Source organism: Psilocybe cubensis, chromosome 2, assembly GCF_017499595.1.
Source record: "Psilocybe cubensis strain MGC-MH-2018 chromosome 2, whole genome shotgun sequence".
Lineage (NCBI taxonomy): Eukaryota > Fungi > Basidiomycota > Agaricomycetes > Agaricales > Agrocybaceae > Psilocybe > Psilocybe cubensis.
The window spans coordinates 497,143-515,991 of NC_063000.1; the positions used below are offsets into that span (position 1 = coordinate 497,143).

The following is an 18,849-nucleotide window of genomic DNA, read 5'->3' on the forward strand; positions in this document are numbered from 1 at the left end:
TGGCGACCAACCGAGCCAGATATGGTCACTTCAGCCTTAAGAGAGAGCTAGTAGAGGTGACATGATGGGTGGGGAGTCCTTGCAGACAGAGATGGACTGCAAGAAGAACTGGGTCCGGCAAACCGGGGTTTTAGTGGGTGTGGGTTGATTTCTTTGGAAGTGGCACCCTAGTCCTCCACACTGCCTAGTAATAGGTGTGCTAAGACATTATGGTGACAGACCGGACGGAGTGCAAGTCTCCCTTTCAACGAGCTCCCCGGCGGGCGAGCTGCTTCAAAAAAAGAAGAAGAAGAAACGGTCGTAGCATGGTGTCACGTCAAAGACCTAGTAGAACCCAAAAAAGAGAACACCACCAGTCAAGTAAACATAGGCGCCGCCGTCCGTCATGGAGCACTTCTATTACCGATCAAAAATGGAGTCTTTCGAGGAGCCCAGGAAGCAGACCTTTCGGCTCCAGGAGAGATCGCAACGTCAAGGTTTCTTGGGATTTGAATAGCTGGGAACAGCCTCTACTTGGACCATGGTCATTGGTTCATCATAGGATGATCTGCATCATACATGCAGAATATTCGTGTGACATGCAAGAAACGTCAAGAAAACAAAAGGTTTGTTTTATTGTACGTACCTAGACAACGGTTGGCTTTAAGAGGCAAAAAGTAAACGAGAATCTGGACATGAACTCGCCAAAGTCAAATTGGATCCATACCAGTGGAGCGATATTCCCCGACTCGGTAGGATCCCTCTAGAGCAGCAGCGCACAGCAACGCACAATAGACCTATTAGATAGACAAAAGATCGATGGGGCGCATAGACTCTAACGTTGCAACCAGAACAAGTTCAACAAAAACAAGTGTTGTTCGGGGTTTTTGAAGCACGAAAAAATCCGGTAACTTCAGAGAAAATCTGCCATAGAGGAGGTAAAGGGCCCTTATAAGATATCCTGTGGGGCTAAGAAGAGAAAAAAATAGGTATATAAGTCGGATCAGAGCCTGGAAGGCGTTGAATTCGTGACAATACCTCAGATTTGAGACCATGTTTAGGCCGGACCCGGACTTTTTTGATTCCGGCGAACCTGCTTCCTACCACCAGGACCACTCCTTCATCCCGAATTTCAGCTATTTGTCGTTGTCGCCTCAAGTCCAGCGCCAGCAGTCATCGGGAGGGTACAGCGGTGAGCAGCGTTCTCCCAGGGGCCCGGTGATGTCCCGGTTAATGCTAGTGCATTACTGACAAATCAGGGCTCGCTACCATTAGGCCCACCGATGTCAACCAGACAAAACAAGAAACAGCGGAAAGGTCGCAACAATGCTATGAACCGCGAACGAACAGTCACCACTCTTACTGAAGATCCAAACACACCTTATCTCGTTCCGACACCGAGCGAAGAACCAGCTCCCAACTTGCTTATGGCGCCGCAGTTTTCTGGCAGCATGTCTGGCGGAGGCAAAATGCATAACAACATCGCGATGGGCCCTCCGACGCACACATATCAGATGCAAAACAACTTTGGCCAGTATGGTTTCGGATCAGGGTCGTTTGGGCCAATGCCACAGCAGCACGTAAATCAACCTCAACCTCAACCCCAGCAACACTCTCAACAGCAGCAGCAAATGTTTTCGCCAACGCAAAAATACAATAAACCTCAGCAACGCGTTCCGGTACCTGACGTTCGTCCCAAGGTGCCTCTACCACCTGGAAAAAACGACCTGGAGATTCTGCAGAATCTGAAGAAGATGATCATCGAGGGCCAGCACCCACTTTACAAGGCTGTTCCCGCTCCTATGTCTCTTGCGCGTCTTTACAAAGGAATTATCCCGTCACAGCTCCAGCGTACTGAGCAGACACCTGCGGAGCGGAATGATCCTGATGATGGAAAGCTTCCTACACCTACGTCTGGCTCCAACCAGTCAGCTGGAGATTATGGAGACAGGCGGCAGCGTGGTCGTCCTCAAGGAAGGGACAGGAGGCCAGGTCCTGGTGGTCCTGGTGGAAACCAACAATACAATGTGCCGTTTGCTTTACATCTCTGCAATAAATATGACTAATTGCTTTTTGAAACCAATCTTAGGCTTCTCAAGGTAATCAAGGCAATCGTTACAGTAATGCTCCTGCTGGGAACTCTGCTGCAACTTCTAATCTTCAAAATGTCAAAAATGGCAAGAACGACTCCGGACCTCCTTCAACTATTCTTCAGCCTGAAACTCGGCCTTCTGATGTGTCAACTGGTGGGCCACCCCCGCCTATCCAGGATGGCCAACGTCGCGGGAATGAGTATCCAGCTCGCTATCCAGATACCGAGCCTGCAACAGGTGTTCGACCTGGTGATTCCAGGCACAGCACTATAGACGTAGTTGGGCTTACAGCTGGTAAAGCTTCTGTGTACAGTGGTAAGGACGAGGCTTCTCGTCCAGCGAATTGGACTGGTCCACGAGATATGGCTCCTACTCATGATATACGAGAATATGACTCAGAAAGGACTTCTACACCTCGGCCACCAGCTGTGACAGGTCCTGCCAATGTTGATGCTCGGTCTGCAGCGGCTTCTGATGAATATGACAGACAAAGAGGAGAATGGTCTGACCGCGATCGCGGCTATCCTGATCGCGGTCGCGATACAAGGCCCATTGATAACCGTAGATCTTCCTCGGTTGCTGATCAGCGGCATTACGGTTCTGATTATGGACAACCCCCCGTACGCAGAGGCACTGCTGAACCACCTCTATCTTCCGATGCCCGTCATTTGTCTGAAAATCCTCCTGTTGATGATGTTCGACCTTCTGTAGAGGCTCGTCCCCCTCCTGATGCTCGTGCGGCTCCTGTTCGTGCAAATGATCGTCTGGGCCTTGATTCCGAAGATATCCAGTCATCGCGCTCTTCTTCTGTTCGTCCAGCGGATGCTTCTGCTCCTCTTGGCTCCGTTCCACCTGCTACATCTGGGGTTGATACTGTTGATAACTCATCAACTCGTCCGTCTTTGAAAGATCGCCTTAATGCTGAGCCGTCGAGAAACCCAACTGAGACTCCCGTCGGCGCTGATGAGCAGCAGCAATCTCCACATGCGCAAGACCGGTCTAGAAAACCTAATAAATATCGTGGTAACGGTGACTCTCCTTATGATGAACCACCACGAAAAGTGGAAGCACCGCCTCACGCTGACGAGTATCCTCCTCACAATGCCCCAGGAAATGTGCCTGGCGGCGCACCGCGTCGCGCATTCGTTCCTCGTGATGGGCGCAGAAATGCTTCTCCTGCTACACGTGGCAGACGACGCGCCGAACATCCAGCTTATCAGCGGCCTCCGCCATCCTCTCGCGATGACCCATACTACCATTCAGAGTATCGTGATCCTCGGTCGAGTTATTCTAGTGCTGTAGACCCGGATGTTCGCTATGAGGGCAGGCCATACAGGGACTATTCACCTCCTGGATCTGCAAGACGCGGCCCTCCGATTGATTTACCCCCTGGCCCTGGCCGTGATTACAATCCATACCCACCTAGACGAGACTGGAGTCCTCAAGAAGAAGAAGAATACTATAAGTCCAGAGGCTGGGATGTTCCTCATGACAGGGGTCGCTTTTCCGATAGGGATTATCCCCCTCCCCGCGCAGCTGGCTGGGAAGGTCGTCCGGATCGTGACTATGCTGCTAGAGGTATTTTTGCGCTTGCATCTTTCCTTATGTTGCGACATGCGATTTGGTAATTATGCATACATTGTATTCTAGATGCTTATCCCCCAGGACCTCCTCCTGGCCCTTTACCTGATGATCGCTACCCTCCTGTTCGCGATGCCGATCGCGCTCGAGCTCCGCCGCCACCACCTCCTCCTGGGGGTTACGGAGGCTCTTTCAACCGCGTGCGTCCTCGAAGTCCTAGCCCGCCCAGGCGTCCTGGTCCAGGGTCCATCGACGACGCGCGACCTGCCGTCAAACGCCCACGAGAAGACTTCAGCGGTCAAGATTATTACCCGAGTGGTGGTGGTGGACGCGATTCCATGCGTCGACCCCCTGCTGACTACCCCCATCCCCCGCCACGCTCATCCAGTCAGGGCCCGCCCAATGCAGGCTGGGCACCTCCTGCCTCGGGATCGAGCGCTGGTGGGGGACTACCTGGAGACCGTGACTATCGAATGGGAAGAGACCCTATGGACTATGGGCCACCACCCGGTAGTGTGTATGATAGGCGATCGCCTGGACCCCCTGGGCCACCTGGTGGGCGAATGCCTTATAACAGGGGCGGCGGCGGTTATGGACGTGGCGGCGGCGAGCCGCGAGATAGGGGCGGCTATGGAATGCCTCCGCGCCCATGAATCAATTTATGACTGGATCTTCCGACTGGTGCCATCTGAACGACAAAAATGCTTATCTAAATATTCTGATCTACTCGAAATAATGGACACGTTTTTCTGTTTTACTAGGGATGTTAGCGCCATGTTCTTCCTCTACATGGGACACTGATCACCACCACTCACGATCTTCTCAAAATCTCAAAACATGCATTGGACTTTTTGTTTTAATCTCTTAAACTGAACGACTGGATATGGTCTCCTGTTCTTATGGATTTGTAACTTTTTTGTGTCCTCCATTTATGCCTACATAACTCCATGTCATGTAAAAACAAACATTTGCGTCAGGGACGCAAACATTATGCTCAATCACCTCTCTTCGTCTATGCCTATTTAGCGCCGAAAGTCTGTATGGCATCTCGGACAACGAGGTTCGGTAGAGGCTTCATGTCTGGTAACACCATCTCGGCTTTAGCTTTCGGGCTCATCATGGTATCTTTGGCGTAATAATCCAACCACAGGTTACCGTCCGCGACGTAGGGATTGATGAGCAAGAAACGCGCAAAATCTTCGGACCCTGGTTGGCTTGAAACTGAAGTCTGAGAGCTTGCGGGACCTTCTGATGTCGTTAATACAGGCATATTTCGGATCCCAAAATGGACAATCTGTATCCAAAAGTAAGTCATCGTGACGTGGAACGACCGTCCTTTTGTCTGTGGGCTGACGGAAATATATTTTTCGAGGCCTGTAAAGATAAGATCCTTTGCTATGTTGACTGTGATCAATTGACTCCGTACAACAAATTGATAGACCTACCTTCTTTACGACCATACTTTGTGAGAATCACATATGCAATTCGAATATGCGTGTAATGGTCCCACTGTGGCAAGCTGAAAGAATTGAACAAATTCAAAAAAGTGTCGGGCGAGCAGTCGGTTTCGTTTCTGGTCAACCAGGATTCCAGCTTATTGGCCAGAGTGCTAGGTGACCTAGGGTTCGGCGCTGCTGTCAATGGTTCCGGCAAATTCTTCATCTGTTTCCCGGATTCAGCTATTTCGATTGCGAGCTGGAGCCATTCAAACGCTTCTGGTAGGCCCGTTTGGACTTCTGTGAGTGAGGTCTTGAAAACGGCGGCAATTTTTCCAGAAGTTATCTTTGAAAAAGCTATCCGAACATAATCAAGGCTCATTGCTTTAGGCAGGTCGGACTTGTTCACAAGACTATTTTGTTTAGTAGCAACGATGTAAATCATTTCATCTGTCAACAGGTTTTGGCTTGAAAACTCACATCAAGATCGGCAGTTCTTTTTTGTCTGCCGTATCCTCTCTCGCCCTGGACGAAGAGAGTAATATCTCCTTCAATGCTTCTACGCTTTCAGGTAAACAGTTGGGGTCCGAGGCATCGACCATCCAAATCAAGGCCTTGCCACAGTTGACGTAGTGGTGCAGAACGCCAGATAGGTATCTGATCCCACACCCGGTACCGACATCCCATGCAGTGATACAGAAAGATTTTCCTTTGGTGGTAACAGCATTCAATGTCTCCACGTTGAACCCGATGGTTGGAATTGTCTGGACGATTTGTCCTGTTTTCAGCAAGTAAAGCAGCGTCGTTTTTCCAGAGTAACCTAAGCCCAGAATCGTGACTGTAGTGGGGTTGGAACCGGTGAACAGGCAGCTCATGAGCCGATGGATGATAGATGCCATTTCTGGGAAAATACGAGGACGCCTTCTATTTGAGATGTAGGAAGAGGTGTGATGATTGAGCCTTACTTAGGAATATCATTTTCAATTGTGACCTCTATATACATAATCAAAGTGGCTGTCCATGCCGTCGAAATGACTGCAAGATGTTGACGCAAGCCAACACCGTCGATGTCAACGTGTCCGTAGTAGTTGGCGCACGACCGCCGAGATGACTGAAAGATGTCAATGCATGTCAGCGCCGTAGATGTCAACGTGTCCGTAGTACATCGTATCGCGTGCCAAGAATCATGATTTTGGAAACTAGGTAGAAATCACAATTTTGTGAGCTCAAATCCACGAAAAGCCAGACAATTCAGTTTGTTTATGTATACATATTCTACTTCGTTTATTTAATTTTTGAGCTGGATATATACAATTCTAGGAATACATACATACCGTACATATATACATGCTACCTATTATAGCTGAAATTTGAAATCGAATTCCTCGTCAAGTTCGATTGCTGAGGTCTTAATCAGAACATCATCGACGATGCGGACAGGGGGGTTCTTTGCGGTAACTCTCGCAGATGACGTCACGGCCTGCGACGTATGTGGGCGCCGCATGCTTGTGGAAGTTGGTGCAACGCGGGGCCTCGCAGCAACAGACGTTGGAGGTCGCGTGAGCACTTTAGAAACAGCTTTGGGAGCCAGGGAGGAGGTTGACGAAGGAGCTTTTCTAGCCAGAGATGATTGTGGCCTCTTTGAACGCAGATAAGAAGGGACTACAGGTACTGTTGGCTTTGATTCAAGGCGTGCCAGAACAAAAGGATCATCGGATTCTGTTATTGTACGTATTAGTAGGATTATCAAGAAATGTTTAGAGAGCGGGCGTACCGAGTTCAGGAAGGTGGATCATGTTCCAATTTGCTGACTCGAGTTGAATTATCGGCTCATCTGGGGGACTAACATCCTCATAGGGAACCGAGTGAGCGAGTTGGAACAGTGTTTTCCCCAATTGCTTGTAATCCGGAAGGTCAAAGTCGTAGCTAGGTTGGAAGGGTATATCTGCAATACGGTCACAGAAAGCACATGCATTGGTAAAGAAATCATACCAAGAGTATTGGGAGGTCCATATTCCACATCGTCAAAGTCGTCCTCCTGCTCAGGTATAGTTTCTTGCAGTTGCGCTGTCGCTTCTAAGACAATATCGCCATCGCTGATGTCCCAGTGGTTTCCAGTGTTGATCGGTGTCTCGAGTGCTTTGCCTGACATCCGCGGTTGTTTGATGTGCTTGCGCATGGAGCTGGGGCGCTGTCCAGATCCATTCTCCTCGCCTTTCAGTTTCGATGGTTTTGTGGCTCCTGGAAGAGGTGTTTTTAGGAGCAAGGCGCCAATCCGGTTGGGCATTGGCGTTTTATCGCCCAATGGACGTCCCGTAGTGGCTAAAACAATCTTCTGATCTTTGAACAACCTTTGGGGCTCTTCAATCCAGTTATCAGTTATCTAACATTGGAAAACAAAAGTTCAGTCACCTACGAGCAGAAGCTGGGTGAAACGGAGTTTTGGGTGCCACATTCTTTCCCTTGCCATTCACAGTCATAGCGTGCGCGTTCTCAGAGCGAGCTTTCAACGCTCTTCCTGGAGTTCTTGCAGGAATTGAGACCCCGTCCATGGGGAATTGCATTGGCCGCGAACTCAGCATTGTAGTCGTGAAAGCATAACGAATACGGACGCGGATTTCGAACAGACGCGATCACGTGAGTCAGTTTTAATGTTTAATGGGCGCTTCAAACCCCGACAGATGACCGTCCGATGAAAAAAATAGAATCTCTACTTTTCTTGGTGGTACCTTTATGACGGACGACAACTAACACCAGTTAGGCTCGCCTGTCGGTATATACAATTACGGCGCATATTGCATAAGTCGTAACCAAGTACGTCCTATAAATTTGGAGAAATGTGCAGCAGGCTATCAGCTGCCAGACAAACTAACTATGTATTTGAAAATGTAGACGTTGGCAATGCCACGCACTGACCCCATCAAGGATGTACGCCAGAATGGGTCATTCCTTGGTTCACCGATTCCTCTTTAGTGCTTTGTGATTGGTGTCGAGAGTGATCAGGTTTGGTAGCGGTTTTTTGTCCGGCAGAACCATCTCCTTCCTAGCATTTGGACTCATCATCACATCTGTGCTATAGTACTCTGACCACAAATTTCCATCGGCCACATGCGGATTGGTGAGGAGGAAACGAGGGAACTCGTCCGGAGTAGCAGGAACGCCAGGGTCTGCGGAAAATGGGACATAATACGGCTCATATGCGAGGTTTGGTGTCATGCTTCGGATACCAAAGTGGACGATCTGGATCCAAAAGTATGTCATTGTCAAATGAAATGACTTTTTCTTTGTCTGTGGGCTGACAGAGATATACTTTTCTAGTCCTTTGAATACAAGGTCCTTTCCTACCACAAATGAAATGATATCCTAGGTGAAATTTGAAGAACTCACCCTCTTTACGACCATGTTTTGTTAGAATGACATAGGCGATGCGGATATGAGTGTAGTGGTCCCATTCTGGGAGCGCAAACGTGTTGAATTGCTCCAAGAATACGTCTGGTGGTGAATCTGCCTCGGCTCGCTTCAACCAAGAGTCTACTTTGGTAGCCAAAGTCATCGACAAAGGGCCTGGATCGGGAAGCTGTCCATCCGAGGTTGTCGGTATGTTTGTTTCTTCCCCAAATTGTTTTTCAATTGCCAGTCTCAGCCAGTCCAGCGCCTCAGAAAGTCCCGTCATGGCAAAGTTGTCGTTGTTCATAACGGTCTTAAACATGGACACCGTATAGCCAGATGTTACTTTGGAAAAAGCGACGCGAACATAATCAAGGGTCATCCCATTTGGTTTGTCTGCCTTATTGGCGAGGCTATCCTGCTATCAGTAAGTTGTATACGTTTTATACAATTTGTATAACTTACATCACTACAGGCAGCTTTTGCTCAACGTCTCCAAACTCGCGCAGTATCTCACTCAACGCTTCTATGCTTTCGACTAGCCTCTCCGAGTCCGCTGCATCGACGACCCAGATTATACCCTTGGTGCCGTCGTCTATTAGATAGTGGCGGAAAAGAGGGTGACTATACCCGATTGAACATCGGCCACCGACATCCCAGGCGCTTAACCGAAACCGCTGCCCATTGGTGATTGCAACTTCAGTAGTTTCCACGGAAAATCCGATAGTGGGGATAGTAGTATCGACGACCCCTTTCATGCCGTAAAGTAGTGTCGATTTGCCTGCAAAATCCAGTCCTAACACTTTTACTGGTATTGCTGTCTTGCTGGGATAGAACACATCCATTAATCGACGAATGATAAACGACATGTCGAACGAATTTCGGAAGGAGGTTAAATGATATGATGAGTATTGGGCGCTGGGAATCCAAACGAGCATTATATAGCCCACATTAAAAATAATGTTGGCAGTGAGCGCGACATCGTCAGAACGTCCAAGTGCAAACGTGGCCGTAGTCAAGCTTTTAAATTGTACAAGACTCTCACTGTCAGTGCACAGCAATGCGTCACCAACATCGTTTTTCCTGTGTAAACGACCTTGCAGTGATCTACTACGAAGAGGCAGAACGACAACATCAAATACTTCCGGCTTTGACATGATCTTCCATATTTCACCTCACAAGCCTACCTCGAGGCTCAAGGATAGCGGAAGCTATAATCCGGCTTACGTGTGTTCGCAGGTGACACACCAATGCCACACACAATTAATCTTTATAAGTGACCACCATCTTCTCGCTCAGGACTGTCTATCAACAGAAGATTTGCCATGGAAGGCTCCCCAGTAACCGATTTATGGCTTGCCAACAACGATAGGCCACCCGACCAAGTTATCCGTGAAGTTCACAGTCTTCTGGAGAAACCAACCAAAGAGCGAATGACTCTGGACATTGAAATCCAAATCCTGGAAACACATCTGAAGAAGTTGAGGGATAAACGATCCACGGTCGACAGCACTATTACTTGCTACAGGGCAATCATGTCGCCAATCCGTCGAGTTCCCGTAGAAATCCTTCGCGAAATATTCTTGTTTTGTCTTGTTGCACACCGGACAGCCATGTAAGCTGTAATGAAGCATCCCCTACGGCAGTTGGCCAAGGCATGCGAACTATCAAGGCGGGCAGCTTCCCAACTGCCCAAGGGGAAGTATCGCTCTCTCCAAGCGGGCCATTTGGCTGGTTTTGATGGATGCCGGTGGCGTCCAAAACAAACATACCTAAAATGGGCCCGCAGGGCGAAATTTTTTGGTTTTTGACTGTTTCGTAGGCCTTTTGGACGCGCAAAAATAGGTGTTCTGTTTTATTAATAAATCTATGTCTAATGCACCCATTGGCGCGCATAAATAGGGCGACGGCGGGGTGGATGCCAAATGAAAGAATTGGATGACGTTTATTAATAGATGCAATATGAGGTCATCTTTCACGATGAGATAGGCGCCTTTTGTACTATAAATATTTCTACTCCTAATGCACGTATTTGCGCGCCTATATACAGGCACTGCGGGGTGGATGGCACAGGAATGATCTGGATAACGTTCAGGAACATGATGTCCTTCCTGATCAGCCGCGGCTACATGTTACCGCAGCATCTTGGTACTATTTCAAATCGGATGTTATATGGTAGATTAACCGAGTGGTAAGCAGAGCTGAGTTGTGTGGAGTGCTCTTCGTCCCGCGGTATTGGCGTTCGAGACTTGGTAGTGCATACAATTTTTAACCTTTTTGTGTATGATAGTAGTTCAACTAAGTTCCCTTTCATTCCATCTTAAAACTTATTATTTCACGTTCGGGATGAATATAACTTTCTATTGTCATGTACTTTTATTCAACGGTTTAATGCCTAATATATTTACTATTTGGTCTATCCTTCAGTTAACTTGTCCTCGGCATACTGCCAAAATCTAGACGGTTTTGCGGCCTTTCCACTTCGAAGGATTACCGTGCTTGGATCCGCCAGTGTTACCGATGCAGTAGGGGTACTGGATCATGGTGTGAATGTGCAAACTGATAAGCCAATGATTCAAGGTAGTTATGTGATTGGATTTACCTTACTGCTAATTTTGGTGCTCTGCTACGTGTCAATCGCTGTCCGCGCTGGCTATCTTCGTTACTTGTTTGTGAGGGCAGCGCACTAAAAAGCATAGTAAATGGATGGTAAGATCGTGATTTTTTATGCCTGATGAATGAGCATGACTTACGAGGTTGGTTGTGAAGCAGTCTTTTGCTTTTTTGAGGGTGCATTGGCGGCGTTTGGAATACCTTTGCGTTTTGGTCCTTTAGCATTCAAAGACAAAGGTGCCGCCGACACAGAACCGGTGGCATTTGGATTGCTTTTCTGCTTTGGCGCTCCGCTCTTTGAAGTAGAAGATGCTGATTCCACAACAGAAGAGATCGCCTTTCTAGAACCATTACTGCAAATATTTTAGTATGCAAATTGATTTAAATATTGCTGACGTACGGGTGTTTGTTGGCCTTTTTAGCAGGACCATTTCAGCGCCTTGATTGCGCAGTAGTTTGTGGCACATCACTATTGTTGGCACCGACATTTAATAGTGAAATTGACGGATGGTTTGAGCGTGGAGGTAGTATGACAGCCTTACTCGACAATGGCTCCTGTGTTTCAGGTGTAGCGGATGGCACTGAAGGTGTCGCAGGTGTCGAATCTGGTTCTACGGCCATGGACTCCTGTGTTCCAGGTTCAGCGGATGGTGCTGAAGGTGGCTCTGGTGTTGGCAAATTGTGGGTGGATGGAGCCGGCGAAGGAGGTGTAGACGGCGGTTGAGATATGATGTCCATGTCATTTTCGTCCCAGTCGTGAGTGAATGGATTCACGTTTGATTTCTCTGTGTCGCTCTGGTCTGTATCGCTGGTATGTTGACTAGGAGAGGCCGGTGCGGGTGCATGTGTAGAATCCAATGGCGTGTGTTGCGGCGCTAGGTTGTCGGTTGTGTTGACATGGTTGTCCGCCGTATTCCCTGGGTTATCTGTCATGCTATTCTTTTCTCCAGCAACGTATAACGTATCAATCTCCTGGACAGATTCCTTATCCTCAAAATTGGCCAACATAGACAACGATATAAATCCTGCTTCTTCCGGAAGTGCGCATTTTTGACAATCCACTTTCGCTGTAAGTAATATGGAATAAGCAAGTGAACTAATTAGAGTGTTTTGGGTGACTTACAATAGCATTTCCGTAAGAAATCACCAAAGATAGGGAGAATGATCCTTTTATACCGCACACGCTCAGCTTTTCCAAAGTTCATTTTTGATTCTCCAGCCATAACGCCACAGTGGACACTGCATTATGTTAATCTTTAAATCATATACACAATATAAAATGAGGCAACGCCCACACCTGATTGTGTTCAGCATACCGCCATTTGCTGGTTCTGGTCCACCGGCCAAAAAGGTAACTTTCCAACCCGTAATGTTGCATATTCCTTCAAGGATTGGAGCTATAAAGCTTCCAAGATTTTCAATAGCTCTAGATAAATGTTATTAGGAAGGCTCGACATCTACAAAAAGGTTTCGTACCTTTGACGATCCTCTAGAGACAATGATATACCATCCACTGCCATGTCCGCCTCATATTTTTCCATTGCCTCTTTATGTTCCTCGGATGCCCTAACCGTCCACTTTCTTTTCTCATCAGCGCTTAACTCCTTGAATAGCCTCCGGGCAATTTCCTCTCGTGTCTTGGCGAGGTGTTTTGTTTCGACCGGTGGCACCATGCTATTAAGTTCTTGTTCAATAGCCTCACGATTATTTTTCTCCTTTCTCCACATATTGACAGGAGTCTTGAGTCTGGGACGCGTAGACTGTTTACCGAGGAGTTGTTGTAGCAGTTGAGCATAAGGATTCACGGTGTCAGAGCCACTGGACGTTGGGTTGATCTTGTGATCTTTTTTGTATTGGTATTTGAACCAACGTCTAATCTTCTATAATTAAAGGTGATGTAAGTTATAACGTCATGCAATAGTCGGCATGTGATGTAGAACGCTGCACTCACATCTTTTTGATTCTTATATGCCGCCTTTCGCTTTTCCCTCAGTTGGACTGCCAGTTCACTATCTGGATCCGGTTCGTACATTTCTGGGTCTGGTTCTTCATCATTTACAGCAAGCAATTGCTCTTTGGTAGGCTCCCACTCCTCGGACTGAGTTACGGGAAAGCGCTTGAAAAATCGCCGCTGAATATCAGCTAGGGCCTCAGCAAGACACCCTTCTTCACGCGCAGTCTGGTAGATGGCTTTCTGCGATTTCAGGAACTCAAGACGAGCACCCTTGAAATATCCAGGATGAGGCATTGATTCAATGTCTAGTTATATGCAGTAAGTACAGCACACTTTACTTAAAGTGTCTACTTACATTAGCGATACACACTCCTTTCCGTCGGGATACTATCCTACTATCGTCAGATCTTGTCGGCCGAACTCCTCTAGTCTGGCCAATGGGAAATACTAGTCAGTTCCAACCCGTTTTTCATTTTTTTTTTGAATTCCGCTGATTTTGTCTCCCGCTTTCGCTCCATCTATTTTCCGGGCCATCTTGACCATCAACTACTATCTTCTACTGCGGTACCGTCCTACCGTGGTACTGGCTCCTGGAAGGCATTCAAAATGTCTGCCAATGACATTCAAGCCTTAGGCGAGATTGGTCCTGTCTTGCAGGAACTCAATGAAACCCTGCCGGTATTTGTGTGTGTAGTCCGCGGTCCCTTGAACGAAATCATCAATGATTATCGGTATCTTCTTTCTCTTTCTCTTCTATCTTTTTTCTGGCCTAATCAATTAATACAGTGCATACGGTGCGGACTGTTTTGTTCGTATAACGGAGGCCGGCCTTGCCCAATTTCTTGAAGAAAGAGATCAAGCGGGAGACGTGCATTTCAGGAAGACTGTGTCAAACGATGACAACAACTCGGTTGGGGGCCTTCTACCATTTCTTGTTGTGCTGAGAGGCACCATCAATGGGGTTCTTCAAAAATCCGAGTGCGTCTACAGCAATAGATTTTCATTTTTCGAAGTCTTATCTATGAAATTCAAGGTTGTTTAAAATTGAGCATGTTCTGAGCATGCCAAAGAAGTCTGTCGACGCCTTTCTTGACTCCCAACGGACGGCTGGTAGTCTTCACCTTGTACCTGCAGCCGACCCATCCCCGTTTTCTGCATCATCTCACCTTCTTAGGTCGGGTGAAATCAGATATACGCAATGGCCTGCCTTTGGTCATCTTGGGCCTGCTACCACTCGTATCAGACGACGAAGGCCAAAGGTTCCGCCAGTCCCAAAGCCTGATAGCGATTCTGACAGCGACTCCGTTATTGTTATTAGATCCAAGCAATTGAATAGGCAGTCGACGTCTACCCAGTTGAGAACACCGACTTCTCTGTCCGAAGTTGGCACTCCCACTCTTAGGCGTTCCAAAAGAATTCAAGAACTTTCGGTCGCACCAAGCTTGAGGATGACAACTTCCAGTTTGAGACAGAGAACTGTTCTCAGCACCCCCCTATCATCACATCGTTCAAAAAGGACTCAGGACCCTCCTTCCACGCCTTTGCGCCGCTCACAAAGGCTTCAAGCATACGCTGTTGAGCAGTCGTGCCGCCTTCCAGACTTTATCGTCACTGCTCCCACCTGCGACATCGAATACTTCAACGAGTTGGACAATATTGTCGACTATTACAATCCGGTTGCCTGCAACTTTCATCCCGCAGTCTTGGAGCGTATTGGAAAAGCTACTCTTGAGCTTGACAAAGTCTCAGTGGGGGTCAGCTGGAAAGCGTAGTAGCATATTTCATATTTAGTTATACATTTAGTACCTTACTATTAAATGTAACTGTGTCTAATCTAACAATAGTCATTCAACTGATCCAACCCGAATGTATGCGCCATTTGTACTTCTGCTTCTAAGATACAGTGTAGTACCAATAGATAGAGAAGGAATAGAATACATATTGATACGATGATTCTACACATTTGTTCTCAATCGCTATCTAAGCTTGTATTGTTTATGCCAGCCCGGTCCTGCAGCTATTCGCTTTTTAATCAGACTAACAAAAAGTATTGCAAGGTTAGTAAACTGCTGTATATATATGGTAGCAGTTCCTTACCGATTGTATCGTGCCCTGCTATTAATTCTGTCCCGATGCTTCTCGCGGTACCTGGCTTGTGCCTTACGATGTTTTGCTCGAGCGATTTCTGTAGCCTCCTCGGACATGCGTTCCCTGACAAACCATGATGCGTAAGACATATGTTAATACAAAGTTTTCTCCTACTTACTTCTGCCTCTTCTTACGCTCACGCCCTTTCCGTTTTTCTTCCATATGATTTCTGCTAACATATTTGAGTACCACAATTATACGACATTCAAGGCACAAATTACTTACTTGTAGTATAGCAGGCGTCGTCTCAATAGATCATACTGATGATCCGGATCTCCAGTGACATATTCTTTGCCCCGGGTTGAGTACATGCTGAGATTGTTGACCAGGAAGAGGAATCGACTTTCGGTAGTTAGCTGCCTCCCGATGATTAAAAATGCATGCCGACATTGCCGACTTCAACTCCGATTGATCGAGGCTTCTTATTGGCAAATAAAAATAGATCTAGTTCCCAATACGGAATCGGGGCAGACATGCCATAGTCGCCAGTGGTATAAAGGATGTTCTAGGTAGTATCTGGCTATATAAATGAAAGAAAATGATTTGAAATGGTTAAGAGATCTGATATGAAAAAAAATTTGAGTCCATTTGGCCCAGCACAAAAAGTACTTCAATGCTCAATTTTCGCTGGAAGCTAAGCATAGATTCACGATGCTTTACCACTTGGAATTGGGAAATTCTTATGCCACTATTAGTTACAACATGTGCAATGTACTAAACTCTGCGATTTTGAATTGCTACAGATCTTAGCTTGAATTTCGCACCTTTTTTTTGTTGAGATGTTGTAAATTGAGAGAGTAATTTTGTAAACATTGCATGTATGGCATGAGTTGTGATAACGAGAATCATCGCATGCAAATTCAGCATTTTGTTCGTTCATTATCATATGCATGATGTTACACCAAAACATTGACTAATTTATGTTCTCTAGGGTCTTATGCACCGGAATATATATAAAAACATATTGTATAACAAACAAGAACCGCAATATTGAACAATTGAAAGTATGTGATTCGAAGAGAATCACGGCACATGCAACAAAAAATCAAAATAATATTCAGTTCAACTACTGCGCCGCCCAGAAAATCAAACAAGCAATATGATACTACCCTTTGGAGATGACCGGCATCTTTTTAAGACCCTCTGTCCAACGAGCTGCCTCTTCTTGTGCATACTGAGCCAGCCCTTCAGGAGACAGTGAAGCTAGATATTCGGCTTTGGTCTTGCCTCCATATGCCACCCATCGAAAGAGGCCGCCAGCGGTATACTGCGTGAAAGAGTACCTGCGCTCGTGGGGTGCAATAGAGACGTTGGAGCGAGAGATCAAAGCAGAAGGTAGCAAAATAGAGGATCCCGATGGGAATTCAATTGCTATCCCAAGCTCCCATAGGATGAGCTCCAGGCTGTTCAGCCATTCGACGATAATTTTGTTGACCGTTGAATTAGAAAGATTAGATGATGCAGTTTGCCCGCCCCCATACGATACACCGCAGCGTAGCGAGATAAAGTCGCCCCAGCGGTGATGACTGTTGGAGGATGATACTGAGCACTTATTGCGGGCAACCTCTATAGCATCTGCTGCCAAATCCATCAATATGTCCCATTGAACATCATCCGGATGGCCTGCACATATAACAACGGCCCTGCCACAAGAATCCGAAACAAACATGGGGGTTCTTAAAGAATGTCAGGGCATTGAACACATATGATGGTCGTATACGCACCTTCCATCCCATTCAACAACCCGAATTCCCATTTTCGCTAGCTCGCTCAAGCTATACACCTTACTCGACTTCGAACGATTATTGACGCCAATGAACCCGGTGCTAGCAACACGAGAATCTGTGGCCATGTTAAACGAAGCAGATATCTCTAGCGCACGGTCGGTGTATTTCTGTCTTGACAATTCGCATGGTTAGGATGAGGACATGTTCTTATCCTTGTCTCTGTTGCGGCGATGTGATCGTGCAGCCTGAGCAGCGGCATGCTGCCTGGCCCTTCGATGTTGAGATTTGGGTTTCTTGTTTTTTTGGGGCATGGATGCCACAGCCAAAGGAAAGGTTGTGAGATTGACGGAAGGATGTGTCGCAGTCAAACAGGATGGTTCTGTACTTGAGCTTGACACCAGACAAGGAGACGCCAGCTGAGCGATGTGGTCTGCTAGGGTGGGCGTGTGGCCTTGAGGTAATGCTGTGCTAGAAAGCAGTGGAGAGGAAGGTGGAGTTGGATCTGGGGAGGAAAGAGGGGACAGACTAATAAGGTTGCAGTCGGTTTCATACATATCGATCCACTCGGATAAGGCAGTAGTTGTGCAGAACTCGGTGTGTAGAATGTGTGGCATCGTGAACTGGTGCAGTAGGAAAATATACTCTGGTGGCTCAGTGTATGTCCGGGCTCGAATATTCCTAAGCCACCAAGAGTATACGATGAGATGGGGAGTTGAAGTTGGAAGTTGAAAACGCACCTCGATGATGATCTTAAGGGCACCTGGGAATCCCTTGTTTATTGCAATGCGTCATGAGCACGTGACAGGTCGTATGACTGTCTCGCGTCCACTCCAATTTTGCGATTTGGAAATTACTGCTTGAAACTCTAATGGCGTTTTTAATGCTTCATTCATATCTTGCGAGATCTTGCCCCATCTAACACTGGGCGCCTATCGAACATTTGATCTTTAATAAACCATGTCAAACCCCCGCAAAAGACGCCGGATCGTCACAAGCACTTCGAATAAAATCTATCGCGACACAATTCCGTTACCAGACAGTTTTGGCACTGTACGTTCAAGCGAAATCACCGAAGATGGGAGAGTCGATTACTCTACGGTTATCACTGCAAGAGCATGGGAACAAGCCGGATCTTGGGAACCTCAAGATGATACGACATTTGCATTGCAACCTAATAGCAGTGAATTTGACCAAGTTGTAGAGGCCGACTTCATGGAGCCTGATCAAGGCTTGGAGGTTGAAAACTCAATTGATGAGGATCAGGCGGGTATATCAAGCAACTTAGAGCACCCTCCACCTCTAGATAACACGCACATCCCTCTTCAAAAAGCAAAAAGAAGTTTGGTGTCGGTGAGTCTACCACATACTCGATGATTTGAGTTCCTCATTTATTTGTACACTTCCAGAGACGTCCAAATGTAGTATGGCATTCGTTATATCGACAGGCATATTTAGAGGAAATTATTCGATGGTCCGGTAGAGGCGACTTTCAGCATCTCAAAGCGTGTTCGGATTGCATTGCTCGTGGGCTCGAAACACCTGGCGCCGCAGAATATCGATGTAGAGAGTGCTTCTCTCCGGATCTTACGTATCAAACCTGCTGTGTAAAGCGGCATCGACAGCATCCCTTTCACCGTATCCAAGTAGGTTTGTTTCTTTCTGAACTTTTGACATCATGTCTTATTATCAACGCTTTCCGTTCAGAGATGGACTGGTTCAAACTTTGTCAACATCTCTCTCAAGACACTCGGCCTCGTAATACAGCTAAACCATGCAAGCTCTCGCTGCGACAACCCCATCAAATGTCACTCAAATATGCTGGTTCTCCATATCAACGGAATTCATTCCTGCAACATTCAGTATTGCGGTTGCTCAAGAGAGATTCCACACCATATTCAGCTACTTCGCCGCCGCCTATATCCCGCGTCTCA

General features: G+C 47.0%; 9 protein-coding genes across 9 annotated transcripts; 3 read left to right on the forward strand and 6 right to left on the reverse strand.

The window, feature by feature from the left end:
• Positions 1-1,032: 1,032 nt before the first annotated feature.
• JR316_0001675 (uncharacterized protein) lies at positions 1,033-4,306 on the forward strand (the record flags this gene model as incomplete). The annotated part of the gene is made up of 4 exons (XM_047887475.1): positions 1,033-1,171; positions 1,255-2,006; positions 2,069-3,650; positions 3,723-4,306. The coding sequence occupies 4 exons, from the start codon at positions 1,033-1,035 to the stop codon at positions 4,304-4,306; spliced, it is 3,057 nt and encodes a 1,018-aa protein (XP_047752398.1).
• Positions 4,307-4,671: 365 nt separating this feature from the next.
• JR316_0001676 (ADP-ribosylation factor 4) lies at positions 4,672-5,964 on the reverse strand (the record flags this gene model as incomplete). Its single annotated transcript, XM_047887476.1, has 3 exons — positions 4,672-5,048; positions 5,099-5,502; positions 5,570-5,964. 3 exons carry the CDS (start codon positions 5,962-5,964, stop codon positions 4,672-4,674), a joined length of 1,176 nt encoding a protein of 391 aa, XP_047752399.1.
• A 482-nt stretch (positions 5,965-6,446) lies between these two features.
• JR316_0001677 (uncharacterized protein) lies at positions 6,447-7,671 on the reverse strand (the record flags this gene model as incomplete). Its single annotated transcript, XM_047887477.1, has 4 exons — positions 6,447-6,808; positions 6,864-7,034; positions 7,082-7,429; positions 7,506-7,671. 4 exons carry the CDS (start codon positions 7,669-7,671, stop codon positions 6,447-6,449), a joined length of 1,047 nt encoding a protein of 348 aa, XP_047752400.1.
• A 373-nt stretch (positions 7,672-8,044) lies between these two features.
• JR316_0001678 (ADP-ribosylation factor 4) lies at positions 8,045-9,345 on the reverse strand (the record flags this gene model as incomplete). Its single annotated transcript, XM_047887478.1, has 3 exons — positions 8,045-8,430; positions 8,477-8,889; positions 8,942-9,345. The coding sequence occupies 3 exons, from the start codon at positions 9,343-9,345 to the stop codon at positions 8,045-8,047; spliced, it is 1,203 nt and encodes a 400-aa protein (XP_047752401.1).
• A 1,547-nt stretch (positions 9,346-10,892) lies between these two features.
• Positions 10,893-13,337, reverse strand: JR316_0001679 (uncharacterized protein; the record flags this gene model as incomplete). The annotated part of the gene is made up of 8 exons (XM_047887479.1): positions 10,893-11,010; positions 11,079-11,162; positions 11,230-11,442; positions 11,595-12,156; positions 12,213-12,328; positions 12,387-12,515; positions 12,566-12,969; positions 13,041-13,337. 8 exons carry the CDS (start codon positions 13,335-13,337, stop codon positions 10,893-10,895), a joined length of 1,923 nt encoding a protein of 640 aa, XP_047752402.1.
• A 312-nt stretch (positions 13,338-13,649) lies between these two features.
• Positions 13,650-14,815, forward strand: JR316_0001680 (uncharacterized protein; the record flags this gene model as incomplete). The annotated part of the gene is made up of 3 exons (XM_047887480.1): positions 13,650-13,774; positions 13,830-14,021; positions 14,077-14,815. 3 exons carry the CDS (start codon positions 13,650-13,652, stop codon positions 14,813-14,815), a joined length of 1,056 nt encoding a protein of 351 aa, XP_047752403.1.
• Positions 14,816-15,019: 204 nt separating this feature from the next.
• Positions 15,020-15,502, reverse strand: JR316_0001681 (uncharacterized protein; the record flags this gene model as incomplete). The annotated part of the gene is made up of 4 exons (XM_047887481.1): positions 15,020-15,080; positions 15,141-15,254; positions 15,310-15,360; positions 15,417-15,502. The coding sequence occupies 4 exons, from the start codon at positions 15,500-15,502 to the stop codon at positions 15,020-15,022; spliced, it is 312 nt and encodes a 103-aa protein (XP_047752404.1).
• A 794-nt stretch (positions 15,503-16,296) lies between these two features.
• JR316_0001682 (uncharacterized protein) lies at positions 16,297-17,043 on the reverse strand (the record flags this gene model as incomplete). Its single annotated transcript, XM_047887482.1, has 2 exons — positions 16,297-16,834; positions 16,916-17,043. 2 exons carry the CDS (start codon positions 17,041-17,043, stop codon positions 16,297-16,299), a joined length of 666 nt encoding a protein of 221 aa, XP_047752405.1.
• Positions 17,044-17,875: 832 nt separating this feature from the next.
• On the forward strand, positions 17,876-18,526 carry JR316_0001683 (uncharacterized protein; the record flags this gene model as incomplete). The annotated part of the gene is made up of 2 exons (XM_047887483.1): positions 17,876-18,268; positions 18,374-18,526. 2 exons carry the CDS (start codon positions 17,876-17,878, stop codon positions 18,524-18,526), a joined length of 546 nt encoding a protein of 181 aa, XP_047752406.1.
• Positions 18,527-18,849: the final 323 nt, after the last annotated feature.